Raw genomic sequence first — 21,442 nt, 5'->3', positions numbered from 1 at the left:
CATCCTCCCCAGTTTGATGCTGGTGCTAAAAGATTTCCTTATTTGTGAAACCAGAGCCAAAGTATAACTTCGCATGGTGCTCCACATTCCTCATTTTGGGGAAGAAAGTGCTTCTTGTAGGAGTTGTAATATTCTCAGTATTTTATTACTTTATTCTCGAAGTGTTACAACTTTATTCTCGGAATTGTATGACTTAATTCTCCTAGTGTTACAACTTTATTCTCATACTGTTACGACTTAATTCTCGTAATGTTATGACTTTATTCTCGTAATTTTATGACTTTATTCTCGAAATAGGGCCAGGCTTGAGATTTTTCTTTTTTAAGTCCCCGTCGTGAATCTGAACAATAAGATCTGGATATTTAAATCCAGAAATGGAAGGTCACATCAAGCTTTAATAATACATTTCATCATTACATACGATCGTAGCCTCGGTCAATGTCCTTTTGTTTTTGTCTAGACCCTACTTTCATCTTTCATGACTCTACTTCCCACCATGAGAGAATTTCAATTACTACAAGCTTCCTTGAAACATATTTAATGTTAACCTTGATCGTAACTCAATTTAAGCTAGTGCTCTAAAAATCCTCTGGTTTTCAATCTTGGGTCTGGCTGTCTCTTTATGGCCCCAACAAATGTCACCATACATCAAACTTCCAATTAGATTTCAGCCTCTTCTGCCAAAAGCTGCGGCTCTAGTCTCCATCCTGCAGAGTGGATTCATTTTGGGTCGACCTGGTGTGTGTGTGAGTGTACCTGTTGGAGGTTCATTGTTATTTGCTATAAATGTCTGGTTGCTTTCAGACACTGTGTGTAAAAAATAAAGTAAAACATATGAACTGAATGGGATTTCTTTAATAAGAATAATAAAAACCCAAAGTGCAGATAAAAAGAGCAAGAATGGCAACTTTATCTGGTACCTTATATGGTCCTCGGGATGTTTACATGCTCTAAAATTAGACAAGGCAAGTGTAGGATAAGCTAAGATAGTACATGCCACCCTTAATCACACTGTCAGCTTGGAGGAAAGGCCTTCCCTATCTAAAATGGGTTAGTCTACTCTTCTGCCTCAGGCCGCTACTGCATAGAAAATAAAGGCACATTTTCTGCATGAAGACAAGTCAGCTGCAAAGGTCAGGAGCCACAGAGAAAGGTCTAAAGTTGATTTATTCACAGCCTGTAGAATGTTTCCACATTTTGTTAGGCCGACACCACCAACTCCTTTTTTATGGGGATTTTCAGAAAAATAAAGCAAAATGGTGAAGTGGAATAAGAAGAATATCTGGGTTTGAAGCTGTTCTACATGAAAACCCATCTGAAAAGTGTGGCATGCATTTGTGAGTCAATATGTAGACCTCTGCCCTGTTCTCCAGTCTTTTAGCTTCTTCCACCATTAAGTTACAACGGAGAGTATGAGCAGTAACGTGTCTATCAGAAGCTGAAATAAATGGCTTAGCTTGAAAATGAATTTATCTAAACTAAAAGTAAATTTAACTGTTTGAAACGAATCAGTTTGCTTTGCAAATTTATTTTATCATATTAAAAAATGCAATATGTTAATTTTTACCTTAGTGCTATGAATCAATTTCAGTAACAATTCAGTTAATTTGTTTCATGAAAGCAGGGGTTTAATCAAACACAGTTATGGATTGGTATTCTGCATCAGGTTAAACTTATTCAAATATAAACTCATGTCTATAAGAATATAAAAAAATAAAAGATAGCTTTGGGCTAACTGTAACAGCAACCCAGTCTGGTAACAGCTGGTTATAGCTATCAGCTAAAGACACTAAGTTAGGAAAGTGCGCCATTGGTGAAACGTATTCCTGCATTTTTCCATCAATATGTTTGATTCGCTAATAATCACTGGTTGTTATACTAAACAAGCCAAACCTCCTTCTTCACATACTTAATTCCTCAAATATAACAAGTGAGACTATTTCATTTAAAATATTAATATTAGAGAAAGGTGGAAATGTGCCAATCAGGCTTTTTTGGTCTGATTTTCACCATTTCCATGTTTTATTGATCAAAACATTAGAGCAAGGGTATTCAGCTAGATTTCAGGAGGGTCCAATACCTCACTTCACTCCCTCTATGGGTTCCTTAACCAATGGATGTGGCACAAATTATTGGAAAAAATGTGAAACTATTGAGGCAACTTAAACATTTTATTAAGCTTTTTGGTGCTTTTCTTCGTTACAGTAAAGATATAAAGGATGTATTAAATATATCTTAATAAATACTTAACTTCCTGATCTTTAAAGAACAATTTTCTTAAATATTGAGCATTCTCACTAAGAGATAACATTTAATCATTTGCAAAATTGAACAGCAACATCATAAATAATGAAAGTCCTTTTTAAAAAGCAACTACTAAAATACAACCCTGGTTCTGTAGTTCGTTCTTTTACTTAAGCTGAATCCAGTCGCAGCACAAAGTAGCAGGAAAAATGTAAAAGTTTAGGGCTCAGAAAACAGGATTAATTTAACAGAAGTCTGAGTTTGTTTATTTTTGTGGTTTTAACCTCATTCTGATAAAATTTCCTCAAACTTTTATGCTTTATGCTTGTTTCCACTTTTTACAATCGCCACAGAGTCACAGCAGCTTAAACAGATTGGTCCTGTAGCGTGTCCTGGGAGAACAAATGCATATCTGTCGTCCACTCGTCTTTGAATGCCCCGTTTTTATATTCCACCTTCCAGAATTTTTCAACAAGCAATCTGGCAATGGAATGGTTGTGGAGAGCGCCTGAGGAGACACAGCTGGGCTGTAAAAGATGAAAATTGTGCGAAGAAAATTTTGATCGAAACCACCAAAGATTCATTTTACTACATAAAACGTCCGGTGGTCCTGAGTCCGCTAGTTTGTGACCGCTGCATTACAGAAAGAAAGGTTTACTGCTGTTCGCTTCTTAGAAGAAGTAGTTTCTAATCAAACAGAAAAGAAAATGGATTACAAGATTATTTAAACAATCAAATCATATATCAAAGTTCTACCAACCGGATTTTATCAATTTTCCCAATTTCAAATAATTGGTCAATATATTTATTGGCCCAAATGTCGATACATATGAAGAAAACAATGAAAAGTGCTCATTGGATGAAAGGAAAAATAAATTAGAACATCATTACAGAAAGGCTATGACCTTAATGAGCTGCAATTGTCTGCCCTCTTTAAATCACTTTTTGCTTGAAAGTAATTCAAATCATTTATAAAGATTATTACTATGCAAACAGTTTGGATGAGCTTCCAGCATCGTTCTAATAAATCTTCACACAGAAGCTATGAGAAGCTCAGGCTGCTCTACATCAGCACTGTGCAACAACAGATATTTTAAATGCTGCAATTTTAGCTAAAGTAAAAAAGCGTTTTTCTGGAGAGAATTCATCACATGCTGCAGTTAAGTGTCACACATTAAATCAGCTGAAATAAATGGATTTTTAAAAAGCTCTGCTGTTGTTTTTTTAAAGAATGAATTTGCAGTAAATCCACTATCGGCTCCGGCGTCTTGATGGTGAATAAAATAAAAAAAAAAGAACAAAAACAAATCAGTGGCATCATCGGGAGTCTTTTCCATTAAGAATGCATGTTTTCCTTCTGCACTGTTTTTCAGATTAGCATAATTTGCTTTCTGAGTGGAAACTGGGTAAAATTAGCAGCCAGCTTCTCCTGGCAGCATTGGAAACATTGAAAGGCCAGCAGCTCAACCTGAGCCCAGCCACAGGATGGATGCAGAGCAGTGATGTCTCTCTTTAATCTGTGGCCACGGCTGTCTCCATAATAAGCTGCTCAGACTTCATTAGCTCTGTTAGAGCAACCAGACTGCTGAGAGAGGCTGGATGTCATTTTTGTTTTTTCACAGAAAATGCCGCTGTCGGCTGCAGACATGCAGAAAATCTATGCATAGCTTATTTATATTCCCCCCTCTTTGGTTACGCTTTGCTGCTTGTCTTTAGTGTTCCTGAACCTTTATTCTTTCATCTCTTATGTGTGTCCCCTGACTGTCCTCAGGTCCTCTGTTTCTGCAGCCGCACACCTCATTCAATGCATTTAGAGGTCATGCATTAATCTGGTGCATTTAGAGCGTGCAGGATATATGTGCTCCACAAAGCTGCTCGTTGAATATTATTATGCATTTCTTCTCACCACTCCTCCATTAAGGGCAGCTTTTTAAATCGTATCATTAAAGTTTTTCATCAATTTTTATTTTTATTTAGTAATGTCTTCAAATTTTTTATTCTATTTTAGTTTTCATTTGTTACTAGTATTTGTTAGCTAGTTTAGTTTAGCTTTTACTTTTTGAAAAAGCTTAGTTTCAGATTAGTTTATATTTTTTTCAGTCATAGTTTATATTCTTTAATATAATATGACTTACATACTGGGGACAAAACCAAAAAAAAATAAAAAAAAAGTTAAGGACCCAACTGCAGTAAAAAAAAAAATCAAAACAGCATCCAGAAACTAGACCTCATATTAATTAATTATAAAAAAAGACAAAAACTAAAACTAAGCACATACGCTCTTAGAATTCACCTACTTTTCACTTTTTTGCAAGCTCTAGTTTTTTTTTTCTGAAAAAGTCTTTTAATTCTAATTTCCATCATTTCGTTAGTGTTACTTAATGATAACGATCTCTGTCTGCAGTAGGGGTGAGTATTGGCATAGGTGTTGCAAAGCGATGCTTGGGTCACGATACGATATTATCATGATATTGCAGTATCGCTGTCTATTGCGATATTTTTCCCAGCTGTCAAAATTAAATGTGTAGATATGTTCATGGGAAGATATCGATTGTTTAGTTATTTTGGTATCCATGTTTGAGGTTTGAGTCGGTTCATGTCTTCCACTGTGACTGCCTCAACTAGATATGTCACTGCATCGTACAGACAGAGGGCTCCACAGCGCCATCTGCCATTTTCCCTCATTGTTTTAGATAAAATGTTTATTTTATTTTTTTATTGATATTAGGAACTGAAAGATCGATATTATAACAGGGAGTTGAAAATCACGATATGTCGCCAAAACGATTTTTTTCCCACACCCCTAGTCTGCAGTTCCTCTAAAGTTGCCATGGATCTCTTATCTCTTAGCTACAGACGGGGTTTGAATACAAATGTCCACTCCTGTTTTTAGAATTTTTGTAGACTAAACGAATTCCTTCTTTTCCTTCAACTTCACAGTTATTCACTTTTTTATAGATGTTCTATTACATAAAAACTGCATGACATCAGTTTTACAGTTTGCGGTCGCAAAACGACAAAATATGGGAGAAGGTGTGAAGACTTTCCAAAACTGGAATAACACTATAATAGAAAAATGTTACTAACGAAAATGTATTTATAACTGCGCTGCTATTTTAGACCGAATATATATATAAAAAAAGGTTTCATTTGATAAATTCTGGAAGCATCAGCTATTATTTGATTAAAACCTTGTGGTTTTTTCTCCCCCTGCAGGTGATGCAGCACCCCAGTGAGGGAGCCCAGGTTTTAGGGCTCCACAGCCAGCTGAAAGACGCTTCTGTTCCCGTCGCCGAGGTCCGAGTTTACTCCCTGTCCAGCCAGCCCATCGATCACGAGGGCCCCAAGGCTAAGATGTCTGGTATGGGAGCTTTGAAATATACATTTTTAAATTATTATATTGTCAGTTGTTGTTACAGTCTTCTCTGTTTTCTCCAGATCGTTCTCCTGACATCGACAATTACTCAGAAGAAGAGGAGGAGAGCTACTCATCTGAACAGGAGGGCAGCGATGACCCCATTCATGGGCAGGTGTGTTTGGACAAAGATTTAAATAATAACTCACTGATCCATTGGAGCCATTATGCTGCTTGCAATAGCTGCTTGAACGTATCATTTGTATGTACAAATGTAGAATAAGCGCACCGACAGCTCTATAAATGGGTCCTCACTGGATTTTAGAGCTAAACAAAGTGGTTTAACAAAGGCAGAGGAAGCTGTGTTTATCAGGGAGGAACGCTGAGGGGAGCAGACAGACAGCAGAGGGAGATAAGACTCTCAAAGTGGAGGGATGGAGAGAAGCTGTGCAGCTGAAAAAGGGATGAATGGAGGCAGGGTGGGGCAGTCCTGCAGCGCAGAGGGGAAGATAAGCTGAGAAAAAAGCTTTACCTAAGGGGCAATTCAGGCGTTAAACGCTGCACCTGAGGTAAAACTACTGAGGATAAGAAAAATAGAAAGAGATTTGATGGACATGGTTGAGCAATCATTGCTGACTCATCCACAGGTCATCATTTTATCAAACCGTTTGTTTACAGTTTACAGGTCTGTAACAGATACAGACTAACCTGCAGCACCTTCTAAATGTTTTTCTTTCAACCTAAACAGGCGTACCATTTCAAGCATATCCATTAGTTTTATTTTCCCCCTCAGGCTTTCATCTTCTGTGGACTGTTTTTTTTTTTTTTTTTTTTTAGCAGGGGGCATCCCTAAATAAAAACATAACTCTAATTAGTAGAGTAGTCCATGATTTGGTGGTTATATTGAATCATTATGATCATTACTACATGATTGTGCTTATTAAGGCATTTAGTCAGCTTTTCCCAAAGGACAAGATGAAGCTCCGCATTCAGGACTTCTTCTTTGGGCTGATTTGGGCTTTTCTTATATTTACGCTTGCAAAATTGCACCTAACCATCCCTATAAAATAAATTAAATTCTATTTCATTCCTCTCTTGGATAATGTTGGTTAGTTTTTTTGTATTTGTAATTAGTAATCCATGACTAGGAAGGTGTGGCAGTAATGCCAGTAAGTGTTGGCCACTGGCTGCTCACTCTTTCACTCTGTAGCAGGTAGATGTAGAGGCAAAGCTGAAATGTAACAAAGAGGAGCATCTTGGAGTCACTAAGTCTGCACAGCAACCGTTACTGATACCACATGCTAACTGATTAGCAGTGCAAGTAACTGCTTGATACAGTAAATCTGTGCTTTTTAGCAAAAAAAAAACAAAAAAAAACATAAAAGCATGAGGAAAAGAATGGCTTAGAAAGGCCCACTGCTAAGTTTGGTAGAGAACATGTGATGCTGCGGGCTTGTTTCTCACCAGGAAGGCCAATATGACCTCTTTGAAATATATAAATTACATGAATAAATGTAACCCTGAATATTTCAGCTACTGTTCACAAGATCAGACCCAAAGAGAAGACATAAAAGATCTCCAACCCTGTGAAATGTGATGGAAGAGTTGATAATGTCCCATTAGCAAAGAGCTGTATTTGTTATTAACTCTAGATAGACCAATAAATACATTACAGATCATTTTGATTTAAGAAAATTAGTTCCTCACATTATTTCCCCGAAAAAACTCAAGTCAGGTTTTGAATTTTCTAGATTTTCCAGTGTCATTATTTCACTACAAAATAGTTTTTTCTTTTGGCTTTTATAAGAAGCGCAAAAAAAAAAATGCATCACATCTTTCTCTTATTTTTCTAACAGATCTATCGCAACTGAGAGTAAATTACATCTCTTAAATTGTCAGTAAAAATATTAGAAATAGTCCAAACCTCTTAGTGTTGTAGATTGGTGGAAAAAATAAAGAGAAACACATTGAATGGGTGAGCATCTTCATAGCCTTTCTGTTTGCATTTCTCTCAGTATCTGTACGATGAAGACGACGAGGTGAGGAAGAAGAAGCCGAGGCGTAAGCTCCCTCCCAACGCCGGCAGCACCAGGGTGAGACGAATGTCCCCTCTTGTCTCTCCAATTCCTCTTTCTGTCTCTCGCGCTCTTCTTCTACAGGCCTGTTTCGTCTCCAAAGCAATTCGCGGCTAACCCGATTCCCGCAGTAGCCTTTTCAAGCAAATCTGATTTGACTTGACTGACTCCACAAACCTCCCCCCTTCGTCTGCCTCCCACCCCGACTCGTCTCTATGGTTTATGCATCGGGCCTCTTGCTTTCCAGCCAATTTCCATCCAGAAATAGATCAATTCTAGTTCCCAGTAGAACCTGTGATAACAATAATCACATCCTCAGATGCAAGGACACAATCTTACGCACTCTTGACATTCAAACGCTCACTAAGGCTGTAGAGTTTAACACATAAACACACACACACACACACAACACTCGCTTGCAGTTTGACAAGCGGAAATTGTTTTTCTGTGTGCGTGCGTGCGTTTGCAGCACTATGACATATCAGAGGGTTATTATAATAGAGCCCTCCTGTGGAGCTAACACACTAAACACCCACACTGCTGCTGGATGTTGGAAGCACCTGGTCCATACGGCGGCTCCTCTGACCTCTGAGCACATCATCAAAGATAAAGACCATCTTCCCATCTCAGGAAATCAGCACTAAGCCTCCGGAACCTAGTCAGACATTGTCTGTTGTTGCTAGTTTTGCTTTTTTCCGTTCTTATCAAACATTTTAAAGGTTCAAGACATTTTTATTTAGAGAATATGCCGTAACTCACTTTGGTTGCCAACAAAGATCACAAGCTAAGATCACATGTCCTCCTGGTGCATCTTTCTGGTAGTTCTGAGGTACTGCCAATAGGTGGCGTCATGTCTGTTTGTGTCTTCGCATCTTGCAGGGTGTTGGAGTTCTATTTCAGCTCAAAAAGGACCAATTAAACACTGTGACTTGGGAAATATAACCTTATTTTACACCTTTAAAGTTTAAATAAAACTTTACCAATATAGATTCCCACCTGTGTAAATTGGGGTAACTATCTTCTTTACTTTGCAAACAAAAACATGAAGCTTTAAGTTTTACCCTGGCTTTTTTATAAGAATAAATATCAACATAAATGTTGTTTAGTGCTAGAAGTTGGGTTTTCAGGGAGGTTGTTAGTAGTTGTTACCAAAATCTGATCAAAAGTGGTTTGAGACATTTTAGGGATCAAATGCACAAACAATGTTGATTTTCAGTCGCTCTTTCATGGGGCTTTCTTTGTTTGTTTCTATGTTTTACAAATTAATAATTAATGAATAATATTTGGATTCTATCAAATAAAAAAATCTGTTCTTTTAAATGATGACTGATTAAAGATTTCACCCAGTGCCAGTTATTTATAATAAGGATGTCTATCTTCCAGTATAATGAGACTTAGTCGTCAAACACTTTGAAAAGTTAGCGCATTATCTATTTGAAACGTCTCTGTGTTTAGACCCTGCAGTTTTCAAACAGATGAGGAACGCAGAGATAACATGACTGCCTCTGCTCGTTGTTTCTGTCGTTATTCCAGCTGTTTTTCTGATGCTGATTAAACCACAGATGTTGATCTTTCTTTTCCTGATTGTAAAGCATGAGAAGTTTGGTTTAAGCAGCTTTCTTCTCTCAACAACTTCAAGCTTTTTTTAAACATGGCTTCACAACATTTAAAGCCACTTATGTGGTCATAGATATGTTGAGGTATATATGAGGATTAACCTAGTGTTTAGTTTTTTCAATAAATGAAAAGCAATTCCCAGAGTAGGGGGTTTTATTTCAAATGTCAAATGTCCTCTTTCAAGATGTTTTATATAATTTTCTTACTTGTTTTATGTGTGTTTTCATGAATAAATCCTAATCCTACACTATTAAGGGACTGTTGCCTAAAATGAGCTGTGACCCTCTACAGCTCACTCTGGCACATGGTGGACTTAAAATACTCATGTCAAATTTGATTGTCAATGAAAAAGAAACTTGGAAGTTCTTATAAGATGAAAAACTTGTGATTCTTTCAGAAGTAAAAAAGGATCTAAGTGAAGGCTGTTTTCAAATACAGCTAAAAATAAGAGGCTGAGTTATTCCTTTTAAATATTACATAAACCGTCTCCTTCTTCAAAACAAACACTGCGGCGAAAGGTGCTAACTACATATAACCATAATACGCGCACGCTGTGACACCTTCCTCTCTAATGAAACCAAACTGCACCATGAATATCATGTTTCCTGCCCTGATGTCGTTTCATTTAACCACTGTTCTTCTGAGTCATCAAGCATGAAAAGTGAGCTTAGCTATTCCCTGTTTATTACTCTCCTCTTTCAGCTTGTTCCTTTTTATTAACACATGAAATAAACATGTCTATCCTTGGTGTCTCATGCTGCTCTTTTCACAATTGTTCCTCTGCAGCAACCCAACATCAAGCAGAAATTTGTCGCCTTGCTGAAAAGGTTTAAAGTCACTGATGAGGTTTGTTCTATGCTCCTTTACTTTATTTTTGGGCCAGGCTTTTATCTAGTTTTTCCTTCTTCTAGATGTATCCAAACATATTTTTCCCTACTCTTTGTTTGCAGCTTTATAAAAACACATTTTTTGCCTTTAAAAAAAAAATAATAATAAAAAAAATCTGTTCTCCAGGTGGGGTTCGGCCTGGAGCACGTGTCGAGGGAACAGATCCAGGAGGTCGAGGAGGACCTTGATGAGCTCTACGACAGCCTGGAGATGTACAACCCCAGCGATAGCGGGCCAGAGATGGAGGAGACGGACAGCATCCTCAGCACCCCCAAACCCAAGCTGAGGTAGCAGGAGGAACACAGTGTTTGTTAGATAACATTAGTGATGTCCGTGCTTTTATGTGGAAAAGCAATGCTGCTGTTAGAAGTTAGCAATAAGAAATCCTGTTTAGGTGGTGTTTATTGGTAAAACAATGACCTAGTGAAAGCAAAACAAAATCAAAAATCTGATTTAAAGTGTGTTGCTGTTTTTGTGTACTAAAATGGTATCACTTTTGCAGGCTATTGTACTATAGCTCTGCATTATGACAAAAACATGCACACCATGGATTTCTGTGAAAAGTTTACTCTATAGACTGTATTGAGTTGGAAGTCTCTGTGCTGATATTAACACAGCATGCATCTAGATTGATCTAGGGTAACATTTTTTTCCCTCTGGTAATATTTGCTCCCACCCTTTCTCTTCTTTATTCATCCATCCTCTCATCTGCAAATGTTATGCAGATTTTTTCAACAGCATAAAGAAATAAAGATATGGTGCTTCCACTGGACGGGTATTTAGATTAGATTAGACTGGCTGCTCTGAAGTCTTACTGCTCTCTTTATTAGCAGTTTATTTAGAGCTCCCCCTGTTGGTGAAAACAGCTCTTTGCACAAGTCTGAATGAGGCAGTTAACTTTGCTTAAACCTCAGAGGAACATTAACTCGCCAAATCTATATATTTATATACATATATTTCTATATTCTATAATAAATTTAGTCGATACAAAAAAGACATCTGCTTTGTTGTAATAAAAAAGTTTTTTTTTTTTATCTGAAGATGAAGTTTCTGAAAAGATTTCTTTTTACAGATAAAAGAAGTTTGACTAAATATTCACTGCCTGTTTTCTTTTTGTAGCAAAAGATTTATTACTTTTCACCTGTAGTTTTTCTTTTCTTTCACTGTTTCATTTTTTATTTGCTCAACAAATATTGAAGGATTCCTGTCATGCCGCTGCAGGTTTCCCTACTCTAAGTAGAAAATCGTCTCCATGTCTCAGCTCCTCACTGCAGATTCTTCTCTAGAGAGATGAAATGAGTTTTTGTTTCTGTGTCCTTGTTCAGGCCGTTCTTTGAGGGGATGTCTCAGTCCAGCTCGCAGACGGAGATCGGCAGCCTGAACAGCAAAGGCAGCCTGGGTCGAGATACTTTCAGTCCAGTAAGTAGCCCAGCATCAGTTTTGGGTTTTAAAGTTGAAAGGGTTGAACTTTTGTGGCAAAAGTGAAGAATCTAGCATCAGCAAGGGGGGCTAAATCCACTCTTTGAAGCTGCCATGAAGTCTTTTCAGGTGGAACATGCAGGAAATCAGTTCTTTCACAAATACACGAGGTCTTTTTAAAAACTGTCTTCTGAATAGAGATGATTTAGTCTTTTTAGTCTGTGCAGAAATCGAGCAGCAACAACGTCAGCTTTTTTTTTTAAACAGTTTAATAAGCATTTACTGCAGGGTAACTGTTTATTCTCATGAAACTCATAAAAACACCCACTTTCAGTTTAATTAAAGAGTTCTAGGAGATTCTGTTCTTTTGGTTTTTTTTCTTCCCATTGGTTCACTTCATGATAATGTTGATTTTTTTTTTACTAACCCATCTGACTCTCTGGTTTTCCCAGCAGGGGGACCAGCCTCCTCTGGAGAAGATGAAACCGTCCCGCAGTCGGAACTTGGACGAGATCCCATCTGAGACGGACACGCTGGTAGGAATGCTTCCCCGCGTCTATGAGTCGGGTGAAGGAGGGAGAGCTAACGTTGTGCCCAGAACCTGTTGGTGAAGATCAGTGGTTTATGTCTGCAGGAGCTCACAGACCAGGAGCTGTTTGCAGAAGTCGGCCCCTGCATTACGGTGTCCGTGGCTGAGAAACCCCGTACGCCCCTGAAAAGCAGCAAAAATGAAATGCAGCCCATGGCGTCACCAAGGTAACATCTAATCTAAGCTTAGTTAACTTACTGAAATTACTTTTTGTTTTCTAATCATATGAGTTTGTGTCCCGTTATTGTTACAATGTATCTAAACCACAATGACACTTATGAATGGCTGATTAGCACAATATTCTATTGTATTTATTTAAATTAAAATTCTTAGCAGATTAGCAGGGGACCGTTTCCCACACTGAAACCAAGAGCCTGTTTTACTAAAGTGCTTAAGTTGGATTAACTCCATCCCCCTCATTTTGTTGATGATCCCCTCCTTTGTCTTATTTCCAGACTTAAGTTTTTCTTTTGTCCAAAGAAATTCTGTTTTAAAGGTGGAAAACGGGACAAGGTGTTATTTTACACTTTGTTCTGTGCCGCCTTGCAAACCTACTTAGTTACATTGTAACAACAAGCTTTCATGTTTTCTGTTGTAATTGTAAAGTGGAAAGAAAAGGACGCCTGGCTTAGATATCTTTTTATTTCTTTAATAAAGTTAAGAAAACTGGGATGTGCATTTGCACTCGGCTTCAACTGACACTAAATGGAGGGTTTTTTAGATTTTTGTTTCAAATTGATCTAAGCCTGGTTTAAGTTATTCTGTTAGAGCTCCGGTTCGGTTATTTCAGATTTTCTTCCAGAATTGTCCTGTTAAAATCTTTGTTTATTGTTTCTTTATCTTATGCAGGCCAGTTAGTTATATGTCAGCTTGTACACCTAAATTCGGCCAATCATTTATCAACGGTCAATCAGATGTTTTCGGGCATAGCATCTTGATTCATATGTCACAGGTAATATACGCAACGGTTGAAATAAGAATAATTTACTTTCCCATTGAGTTCCATGGAGATCTGTGTCTTCAGCAGGCGTTGAGCTAACAGAACTGGCAGTGTTGCGAGGTAGGGGCTGAAACATGTACAGCTGTAAGCCTTCTACACCAAACCAAGCTTCTGCTGCCCTGGCGTTCTCTTCCAAAACAAGAGGACGCCACTTTCGTCCTCTAAATGAAAAATGTATGACGGAGGAGACTCATCCATGGCCTCCGACACAAAACTCTCCTCCTCTTGCATGTTTCCTCTGTCCATAGCGTTCCTTGACAGTTTCGTTGCTAAGTGTTACTTGGTCCCAATGTAATTTCCCATTGGGAACCTACTAGCACTCAGTTGTTAACTGGTTAGCAAGATGCTTCAGAGAAATTGGCCACAACCAAACTTGCTTGCGAACCTTCCGCCACAACAAACCCGCCCCCTTGATAATCGACCAATCACATTTACGTTGTTCACTCTTGTAAAGTCGGGCACCACTCGGGAGAATTCGGATTTGCAACAGTTGGAACGGGCGTTTCCCTACAACTTTAAGTTACGCAAAGAAGTTCCCTTATTAGTAGATGTCTTCTGAAGGTAAGGTTTAAGATAGGGTTATCATAGGAAAAGGGACTGATGCTGCTTTCTTTGTTGATTTCATAGATGAGCAATACAAGCTGCTAAAACACATCAGAGTATGTTATTTATGATAAAATTGTGATAAAATGTTAAAAGCGTCGACATGTTGCTTGATTCCGAACGGCTCTCTGTTTATTTGTTTTTTCTGTTTAGGTTGGACGGAGGCCACACGCCCAGACACAAGCGCAGCATCAGCACCCCCATGAAGGAGAGACAGCTGTCCAAGCCTCTGAGCGAACGGACCAACAGCTCCGACTCTGAGAGATCCCCGGAGCTGGGACACAGCACACCGGTAGGAGAAACCATCGGAATCCTCCAGGATCTTATTGTAGGTGGCGTTATTGGTTCAGGCGGCATGTCGTCCCTCTGAGGGATTTACACACAAAACAGCAGCTTTTGTTCTAACCAGCACACTGTTCCCAAAGTAAAGAGAACTCGCTCTGTTAAAACATGAGCCCTCGGAGCTCAGGAATGAATTATGTATGTGCAGATGAGTCATTTGAAGAGTAAATGGGATTCTGTGGTGGGGAGGGATTTCTAAACCCAGGATACTTATCTGCCTGTAGGTTATGAGGAAAGCCGTGTACGATCAGCTCAACCAGATTTTGCTGTCAGATTCTGCACTCCCTGAGAGCCTCATCTTAGTCAACGGCACTGACTGGCAAGGACAGGTATGCACAAGAACCCCCCAACATGATGGCACTCGTCTTCTTTCCCATTTGCCTGATTTTTTTTTTCTGTGTTTTCTCATCTCAGTACGTAGCGGAGCAGCTCCAAGGTCAGAGACACCCGGTGGTCTGCACGTGTTCATCCGCTGAGATCCAGGCTGTGCTTTCCGCTGTGCTCACACGCATCCAGAAATTGTGAGTTTTGAAAATACTCCATTACTTGAACCCTCTGAGTCATCACACCTGTGTTTGCATTAAAAAAAAACCACAATCTCGCTGCTAGTTCTTCCTCATGAATAATATTTCTACTCTCTTGTTTAAGCATTGGTTGTATTTATGATGTCTTGGTTCTTTTTAAACACCCAAGCTTTGATTTCACATCACTGCAGCATTTTACCATTTAAAGCTGTTTGCTGCAGTTCAGCTTTGGTTCTAGGTGTTTAGTCACAGTTTTTAAACCGTTCTTTGAGGCATTAAAGTTTTTTTTTATGTTACATTACATCATTTAGTTTAAAGAATAATAATCACCTGTTAATGCAAACAGTGAAGTTTATAGGATTATGTTTTTAGCATTTAGAGAGTAATTATAAGTCAACATTTGAACCATTTTAAATGAAGTCGGCTGTTGCATTCACCTGAAATTAGTTTTTTTTTAACGACAAAAAATAGCTACAGGAGGCAATAAAAGAAAATGAAACATGAACATGTGCTAGAAACTAAAATCAGATGATAAAAATGAAAAATAATTAAAACAATTTAATTTAAGCATATGCTATAAAACTTTTATAATCTCATCGATAGTTATTATTGAATGTAGAATTGCTTTTAAGCTATGTTTACAAGTAAAGCTGAAGATTTAATAAAAGTGCTGACACAAGAACCCAGCTTTAAAAACTTACTTCTGCCTTAATGTCCACCTAAAGACGGGGGAGATTTTTAAGTGTTTTTGACCTGAAAAATTGACCCGAAGTTTTCTTGCAATTCTGGTTTATTGTGATTATTTTAATTATTGTAAAAGCTTAAAAAGAAAAGTTAAAAATTAAAAAAACAAACACTAAAGTTGTCATTTGAAATGAAGAAATGTCAAATCATATCCCCCTTCATTAAAAAGCTATTTATGCTTTATTATTACTTTATTCAGCAGTGGGAGAGCTGTCATGGAAAAGAATAGTCCAGTTTTAATCCTGGGGTTTTATGCACATCCAGGGCTTTTTTTTGTTTTTTTGTTTCTCATTTAGTGACATTTTGGATTAAATGCGTTTTGTGTCATAATCTGCCCTGGTAGCTCTCCTTAATTACTCATGCCTTTCACCTGCTTAACTCTGTCCAGCTCCTAATTATTACTCATCTCATCCACCTGCCGGTTTCCCTTATATTGGGCTCAGTTCCAGCCATCGGGGCCAGATCATTGTTTTATTTCTGTTAGTTCCTTGTTTGTCTTCTGTTAGTGCTCTGTCTGTCAGTTTTAGTTATTTCCAAGGTTCATGTCCCCATTTCCAGTAGGAGATTGTTTTTTAGTCCTAGTTTTAATCCCTAACCAGTAGTAAGAGCGTCTCAGCACTTTCCGAGTGATTCTGTTTCCCTGATTCTATTCCCTCTCACCCACTGGCCCTGTCTGTCCCGTCTGATCAGCCCACCTAAACCTTGGTGGACTCCTGCTGGATTCTGTCTGAGCTGGATGCTCGACGCTCGGGACTCTGAACCTTTGCGTTGTGATGGATTGATTGGGTGACATGCCAGCTAGTACCCACCTTCCATAATACGCTTTCAGCCATTTTGGTCGCCCATGAGAGCCACTAAACGGAGACACGACGATCACATCATTTGTTGTGAGACTGAAAGCTCAGATCTCGCGACAATCCAGCTTTGCAGCGCAAGGTTAACCCAAAGGTTACATGAAGAGGATCAGTCATTAAAATCCTTAAACTGAGACATCTTTGTTCCTCACAGTTACTTTAAAACCAATCAAATATAACCGATCAGGTGAAAAGATGTTACATTACCTCGGTTACATCTCCCTTCTGTCTGTGTCTCCCTGCAGCTGTAACTGTAACTCCTCCATGCCGCGGGCGGTGAAGGTGGTGGCGGTGGGCAGTCACAGCTACCTGGGAGCCATCCTGCAGTTCTTTGTCTCTCAGCTGGCCAACAAAACCTCCGACTGGCTCAACCACATGCGCTTCCTGGTGGTGCCTCTGGGTGAGGAAGCCTTCTAAAAAACACCATCCTTGCCCTGTTCAGGGCAAGTAAAGTGACCCAGTGTTTCTTTTTCTCTTTTTCAGGTTCCCATCCTGTCGCTAAACACCTGGGATCCCTTGACAACCGCTACAGCTCCTCCTTCCTGGATGGAGCGTGGAGAGACGTGTTCAGCCGATCCGAGCCACCTCAGACAGGTTTTTATACATTTAGAGATCAAATTTCTCCCTCCTTGCGAAGCTCAGACCAGATCATCACTCTTTTTTTTTAACTTCAGATCAGTTGGATATTTCTGGAAGAATCAACCAGTACATCAGCGGAGCCTCGGTGACTCACCAGCTGCCCATCGCTGAGGCTATGCTCACCTGCAAGCACAGAACGTAAGTGAAGAGTCTAAAAAATAAGCGTCCTAAAGTGAGGACAGCTTATCGTAAATAAACCTCCATTTATTTGATCTCTTTTTCAGTCGGGAGGAAGAATCCTACCAGAAGTTCATCCCCTTCATCGGGGTGAGATTTTAGTATCTGAATAAACTGCAACCTGCTCCCAGCAGTGCCTCAGCTGATCGATGCCATCTGTTGTTTTCCAGGTTGTAAAGGTTGGCCTCATCGAGTCGGCGAGTTCTCCCACAGGTGAGGGGGTTTGATTGGTAATGAAGAGCCCGGAGAGGATCCAGTTCAGCTGAAAGCAGTTTGGTTTCTTTTCTCAGGAGATCCAGAGGAGGGTGTTGGGGTCAGCTTGGCCGTCCCGTCCACATCTCCACCGTCTCATGGCTCCCCCACTGGAATGATCAAAGAGGCAGCTACTCCCCCCTCCTCCCCCTCCATGGGCAGCGTCCTAACAGTCCAAGGGTAAGGCAGGCTGATGCTGATTGTAAAGTTTTAAATAAGAAACTTCATCTGACAGAAAAAAGGCTGCAAAAAAAAAAAACACCTGAAATGCTCCTTATAATGTTTCTCTTATTTCACCACAGGAGCCCCAGCATGCCTCACGTTGTGGACGCCATCGGCCTGCAGGTGGATTACTGGCTGGCTTCTCTAGCGGACAAGCGGCGGGAGGGGGAGAGACGCGACACGGGCTGCAAGAACACGCTGAAGAGCGCCTTCCGCTCGCTGCAGGTCAGCAGGCTACCAGGAGGTGGCAGCAACGACCCACAGGCCCTGGTCAACACCATGGCCATGACTGTGGTCACTAAGGAAAAGAACAAGAAAGGTGAGCTGGAGGATCCAGTTACAATAAATGTCCTCGTCCTGTTCTTATCCTGTTAAACGTGGCATTTGCAGATGAAGGCGGAAAGGAAAGGAAATGTTTACAAAATCTCAATGCAGGAAAGATATACGAGATCAGAGCGGGAAAATATGTCATAATTAAGGAATACTTATGGTTTAGGAGAGCTCTGCAGGTTAAGAGCCTTAAGTATTCAGACCCTTTAAATGTTTTTTGTCACATAGCAACCATAAACTTTAAAATTTTTTCATACCAAATGTGTTTTTTTTTTTCTCACTTAAGTTTCATAATAATAAAAAAACAAAAAACAAATGACATCTTTTATTCCAGACATCCGCCTCTGGTAGGTGACCTTAATTTAAAGAGCAAACGGAAGTCAAGCTGTGAAAAGGGCTGAAAAACATTCATGCTTCAATACAGACATTGAAAATATAACAAACAAAATGTCTGCAGCTAGTGGGTCACACAGAAAGCTAGTTTATCAGACGTCTAAGAACAAAAATGCTTTTTTTGCACCATGTTTCTTTCTCCGGCACTGTTTACATGTGATCACTGCTGCACTTTAAGGAATGGAAATGTTTCTGAAAGCTGAACAAAATGAAATCTTGTTCTGTATACTCTCTATGTATACAAAATAACAATAAAAGTAGCCTAAGTCTAAGAAGAACTGATGCCATATTGAGATAGGGAAGACCAAAGAGTGAATTGATGGAAAAAATGAATGATCCTAATTTTCCTAAGTTTAATTTTCATTAAAAAAAAAATAAGAATAAAAAAAATCTATTAAGCTCAAATTTTAAGGGACCAAGCAATGCCTATATAGGTTGAATAAGGTGTGATATATATATTAATTCAGCCCCTTTTACTTTGATACCCCTTTATAAAGTCCATTGCCCCAAATTAGATGATATTTAATCTTATCTGCATATCCAGCTGTTCTGCTAAGGCTGCAGAGGATTTTTGGGTAACATTGGTAAACAAACGGCATAGTTAAAACTTTGGAGAACAGCAGGGAGAAAGATATAGAGAAAAAATCTTCAGCCGGGCATAGACTGTACAAGTTTTTACCGTTTTTCAGGCTGATTCTTCAGGCGTGCGAGAATCTTTTGGATTGGGCCGAGTTTCAACCTCATCATGCATCCTGCGTTGCGTAGTATACAGGGGGTAGCGTTGGGTGACAGCCTCTCACGACCAGCTCCCGATCAGGAATCGGAAGGTTGAGGAGAAAATCAAACTGTTGGGAATTCAGTCGCCCCTCATGAGGTGTTCGTGGGCAAATCCTGCTGTTGCTCTCTTGGCTCTGAGTCTGAAGTGATGTGAGCATTTAGATCACATCGGCGCATCAGGCCGTACAGATTAAGAACAAACATTGTGAGCTGGGAACTTTTAAATCGTGCAGTTTCATTATACAGTTTGAGCTGTAGCTGAGTGCAACGATTGAAAATATGGTACAGTGTATGCCCGCCTTAAAACTCAACCATTTTTTAAGAGCTGTTTTCAGTCCACCATCTGAAAAGACAAAGAATACACTTCAGCTGCTGATACATCGAGGTGTTGTTACAGCTTAAACTGCAGGACAAACGAGGAGAGCGCTGATTAGAGAAGAGGCCAACAGACCCAGCATTAAACTGGGAGAAAAGAAGGGCAGAGTCAAAAAGAGGAACATCCCAGATGAAAACGTTTCAACAATCTGTGAAAGGACTTTAAATTTGCTGTTCACAGATCTTCTCCATACAGAAAGATTTCAGTTTCTAATTTAGGAAAGCTGGTAGAGGCAAAACTGAAAAGCCCTGACCTGCTTCAAAAGGTGATGCTTTGCTGCTCTCAGAAGTGTTAACTGAATATTCAATTCACTTAATTTCTATAGCGCCAGTTCGCGACACATGTCATCTCAAGGCACTTTACATTTCACCAGATCATTCAGTCACATTGATTCAAAGTTTTTTGTCTAAGGGAAACCAGTTGATTGCATCGACTCATTGACTCGGATGCAATCCCTCACACTAAGCATGCTTGTAGCGACAGTGGAGAGGAAAAACTCCCTTCTAACAGGAAGAAACCTCCAGCAGAACCAGGCTCAGTGTGAGCGGTCATCTGAGGCCGACTGGGGTTCAAGGAGACTGAAGCAGAGATAGAAAAAGCAACTGTAAAAGGCGGCCCGTCCAGGAAACACACAGCCAGGCAGACGAGCTCTGAGCCAGCTCCCATGCCAGAGGACGAAGAGAGCACATCCAGCCAGTCACAGTCAGAGAAACAGGACTACACTGGAAAACAGGCCGATCTCCAGCATCTATAAACAAAGGTGTTGATGGCAGCAGCACAGCTGATATTTCTCTCCAGGATGGTGTCACAGCCAAAAAGAAACAGACGAGTCAAAGCTACTATGAGAAAAAGCAGAGACAGCATGACGTTAGAGATTGAACTAACAGATTCTTCAGAGTGGAAGAATAGAGATAGAATGAAACAGAATGATGAAATAGGGGTCCCTATGTCCTCCAGCAGTCTAAGCCTATAGCAGCATAACTATAGAGATAGCTCAGGATAATGAATATGAATACAAACCACTGCTAGAAACTCCCTTCATTAATAAAAAACTGTGTTTGTGTAACATATGAAATTGACAATCATGAGAAGGGCAGGCACTGCATATGGGGAAAGTAAAAAGTAATCTATTGTTCATTTTATTCTATAAAGGTTTTAGTTTTTATTACTTTTATTTTCATTCATAAAAAGGTTGCAGAACGTTTAGCGCTTCTCTTTGTTTTCTTTTAAGTAGATTACATTATATGTAGGAATCCAGCAAAACCTTATAATGTAAAAAAAAAATGGCACTAGGTCATTATCTGTTGGTTTCTTTTTAAACATAGTCTAGCTGATGAATGAAATCTATATCTATCCTTTGGTTCCCTACAGTTCCCACCATCTTCCTGGGGAAGAAGCCCAAAGAAAAGGACATGGACTCAAAGAGCCAGGTGATCGAAGGCATCAGCCGCCTCATCTGCTCCGCCAAGCAGCAACAGACCATCCTGAAAGGTGACCTGACCTCTAAACCCTGCTCACCATCGCCAAAACTCTCTACATTTACTCACCACCTCCTCCTTATGCCTCCAGTGTCCATAGACGGCGTGGAGTGGAACGACGTGAAGTTCTTCCAGCTGGCGGCGCAGTGGCCCACTCACGTCAAATACCTGCCGGTCGGACTTTTCGGCTACAGCAAGCCCCCGTCGTAGGGCAGAGCTTTAACTCCTCTGCTTCCCTGACTTTGTTCTCTCCTCACCCACCCCTCCTTTTTTTTTTTTTTTTTTTTTTTTTTTTTGCACAGAAGATGCAGATCAAGCAGCCGGATCATTTTCCTTTCTTTTCATCCAACAAAAAAAAACTACATTCATCCCGTTTCTCCTTGGAGGAGGAGGAGGGAGCTGGAGTTCAACGCTGTTACTAGTCACTTTAAAGCTTTTTTATGTGTGTGTGTGGAATAAGTGTGCATGCACACGTGAATGTACATTATGTTTGTGTGTGTGGGCGTGTGAGTTTACAAGCATATCACAGCACAAGTTTATTAGC

General features: G+C 39.6%; 1 protein-coding gene across 2 annotated transcripts in view; it reads left to right on the top strand.

The window, feature by feature from the left end:
• pacs1 (phosphofurin acidic cluster sorting protein 1) overlaps positions 1-21,160 on the top strand; it is a 25,654-nt gene extending 4,494 nt beyond the window's left edge. Inside the window, exons 4-23 of one of the 2 annotated variants that reach the window (XM_015403995.1) lie at positions 5,461-5,605; positions 5,683-5,774; positions 7,615-7,692; positions 10,078-10,137; positions 10,306-10,466; positions 11,505-11,598; positions 12,054-12,134; positions 12,233-12,354; positions 13,944-14,082; positions 14,357-14,461; positions 14,547-14,653; positions 16,500-16,654; positions 16,738-16,848; positions 16,929-17,031; positions 17,118-17,160; positions 17,241-17,283; positions 17,361-17,502; positions 17,625-17,863; positions 20,792-20,911; positions 20,990-21,160. In XM_015403995.1, coding sequence (XP_015259481.1) covers positions 5,461-5,605; positions 5,683-5,774; positions 7,615-7,692; positions 10,078-10,137; positions 10,306-10,466; positions 11,505-11,598; positions 12,054-12,134; positions 12,233-12,354; positions 13,944-14,082; positions 14,357-14,461; positions 14,547-14,653; positions 16,500-16,654; positions 16,738-16,848; positions 16,929-17,031; positions 17,118-17,160; positions 17,241-17,283; positions 17,361-17,502; positions 17,625-17,863; positions 20,792-20,911; positions 20,990-21,108 — 2,259 coding nt within the window. In that variant the 3' untranslated portion in view covers positions 21,109-21,160. Of the gene's footprint in view, positions 1-5,460; positions 5,606-5,682; positions 5,775-7,614; positions 7,693-10,077; positions 10,138-10,305; positions 10,467-11,504; positions 11,599-12,050; positions 12,135-12,232; positions 12,355-13,943; positions 14,083-14,356; positions 14,462-14,546; positions 14,654-16,499; positions 16,655-16,737; positions 16,849-16,928; positions 17,032-17,117; positions 17,161-17,240; positions 17,284-17,360; positions 17,503-17,624; positions 17,864-20,791; positions 20,912-20,989 lie in introns of both variants that reach the window. The other variant, XM_015403994.1, reaches the window with a different exon arrangement.
• The last annotated feature ends 282 nt before the right edge of the window (positions 21,161-21,442 follow it).

Source organism: Cyprinodon variegatus, unplaced genomic scaffold (genome assembly GCF_000732505.1).
Source record: "Cyprinodon variegatus isolate N-32 unplaced genomic scaffold, C_variegatus-1.0 Scaffold1609, whole genome shotgun sequence".
Lineage (NCBI taxonomy): Eukaryota > Metazoa > Chordata > Actinopteri > Cyprinodontiformes > Cyprinodontidae > Cyprinodon > Cyprinodon variegatus.
This window is presented reverse-complemented; position numbering and strand designations above follow the sequence as displayed.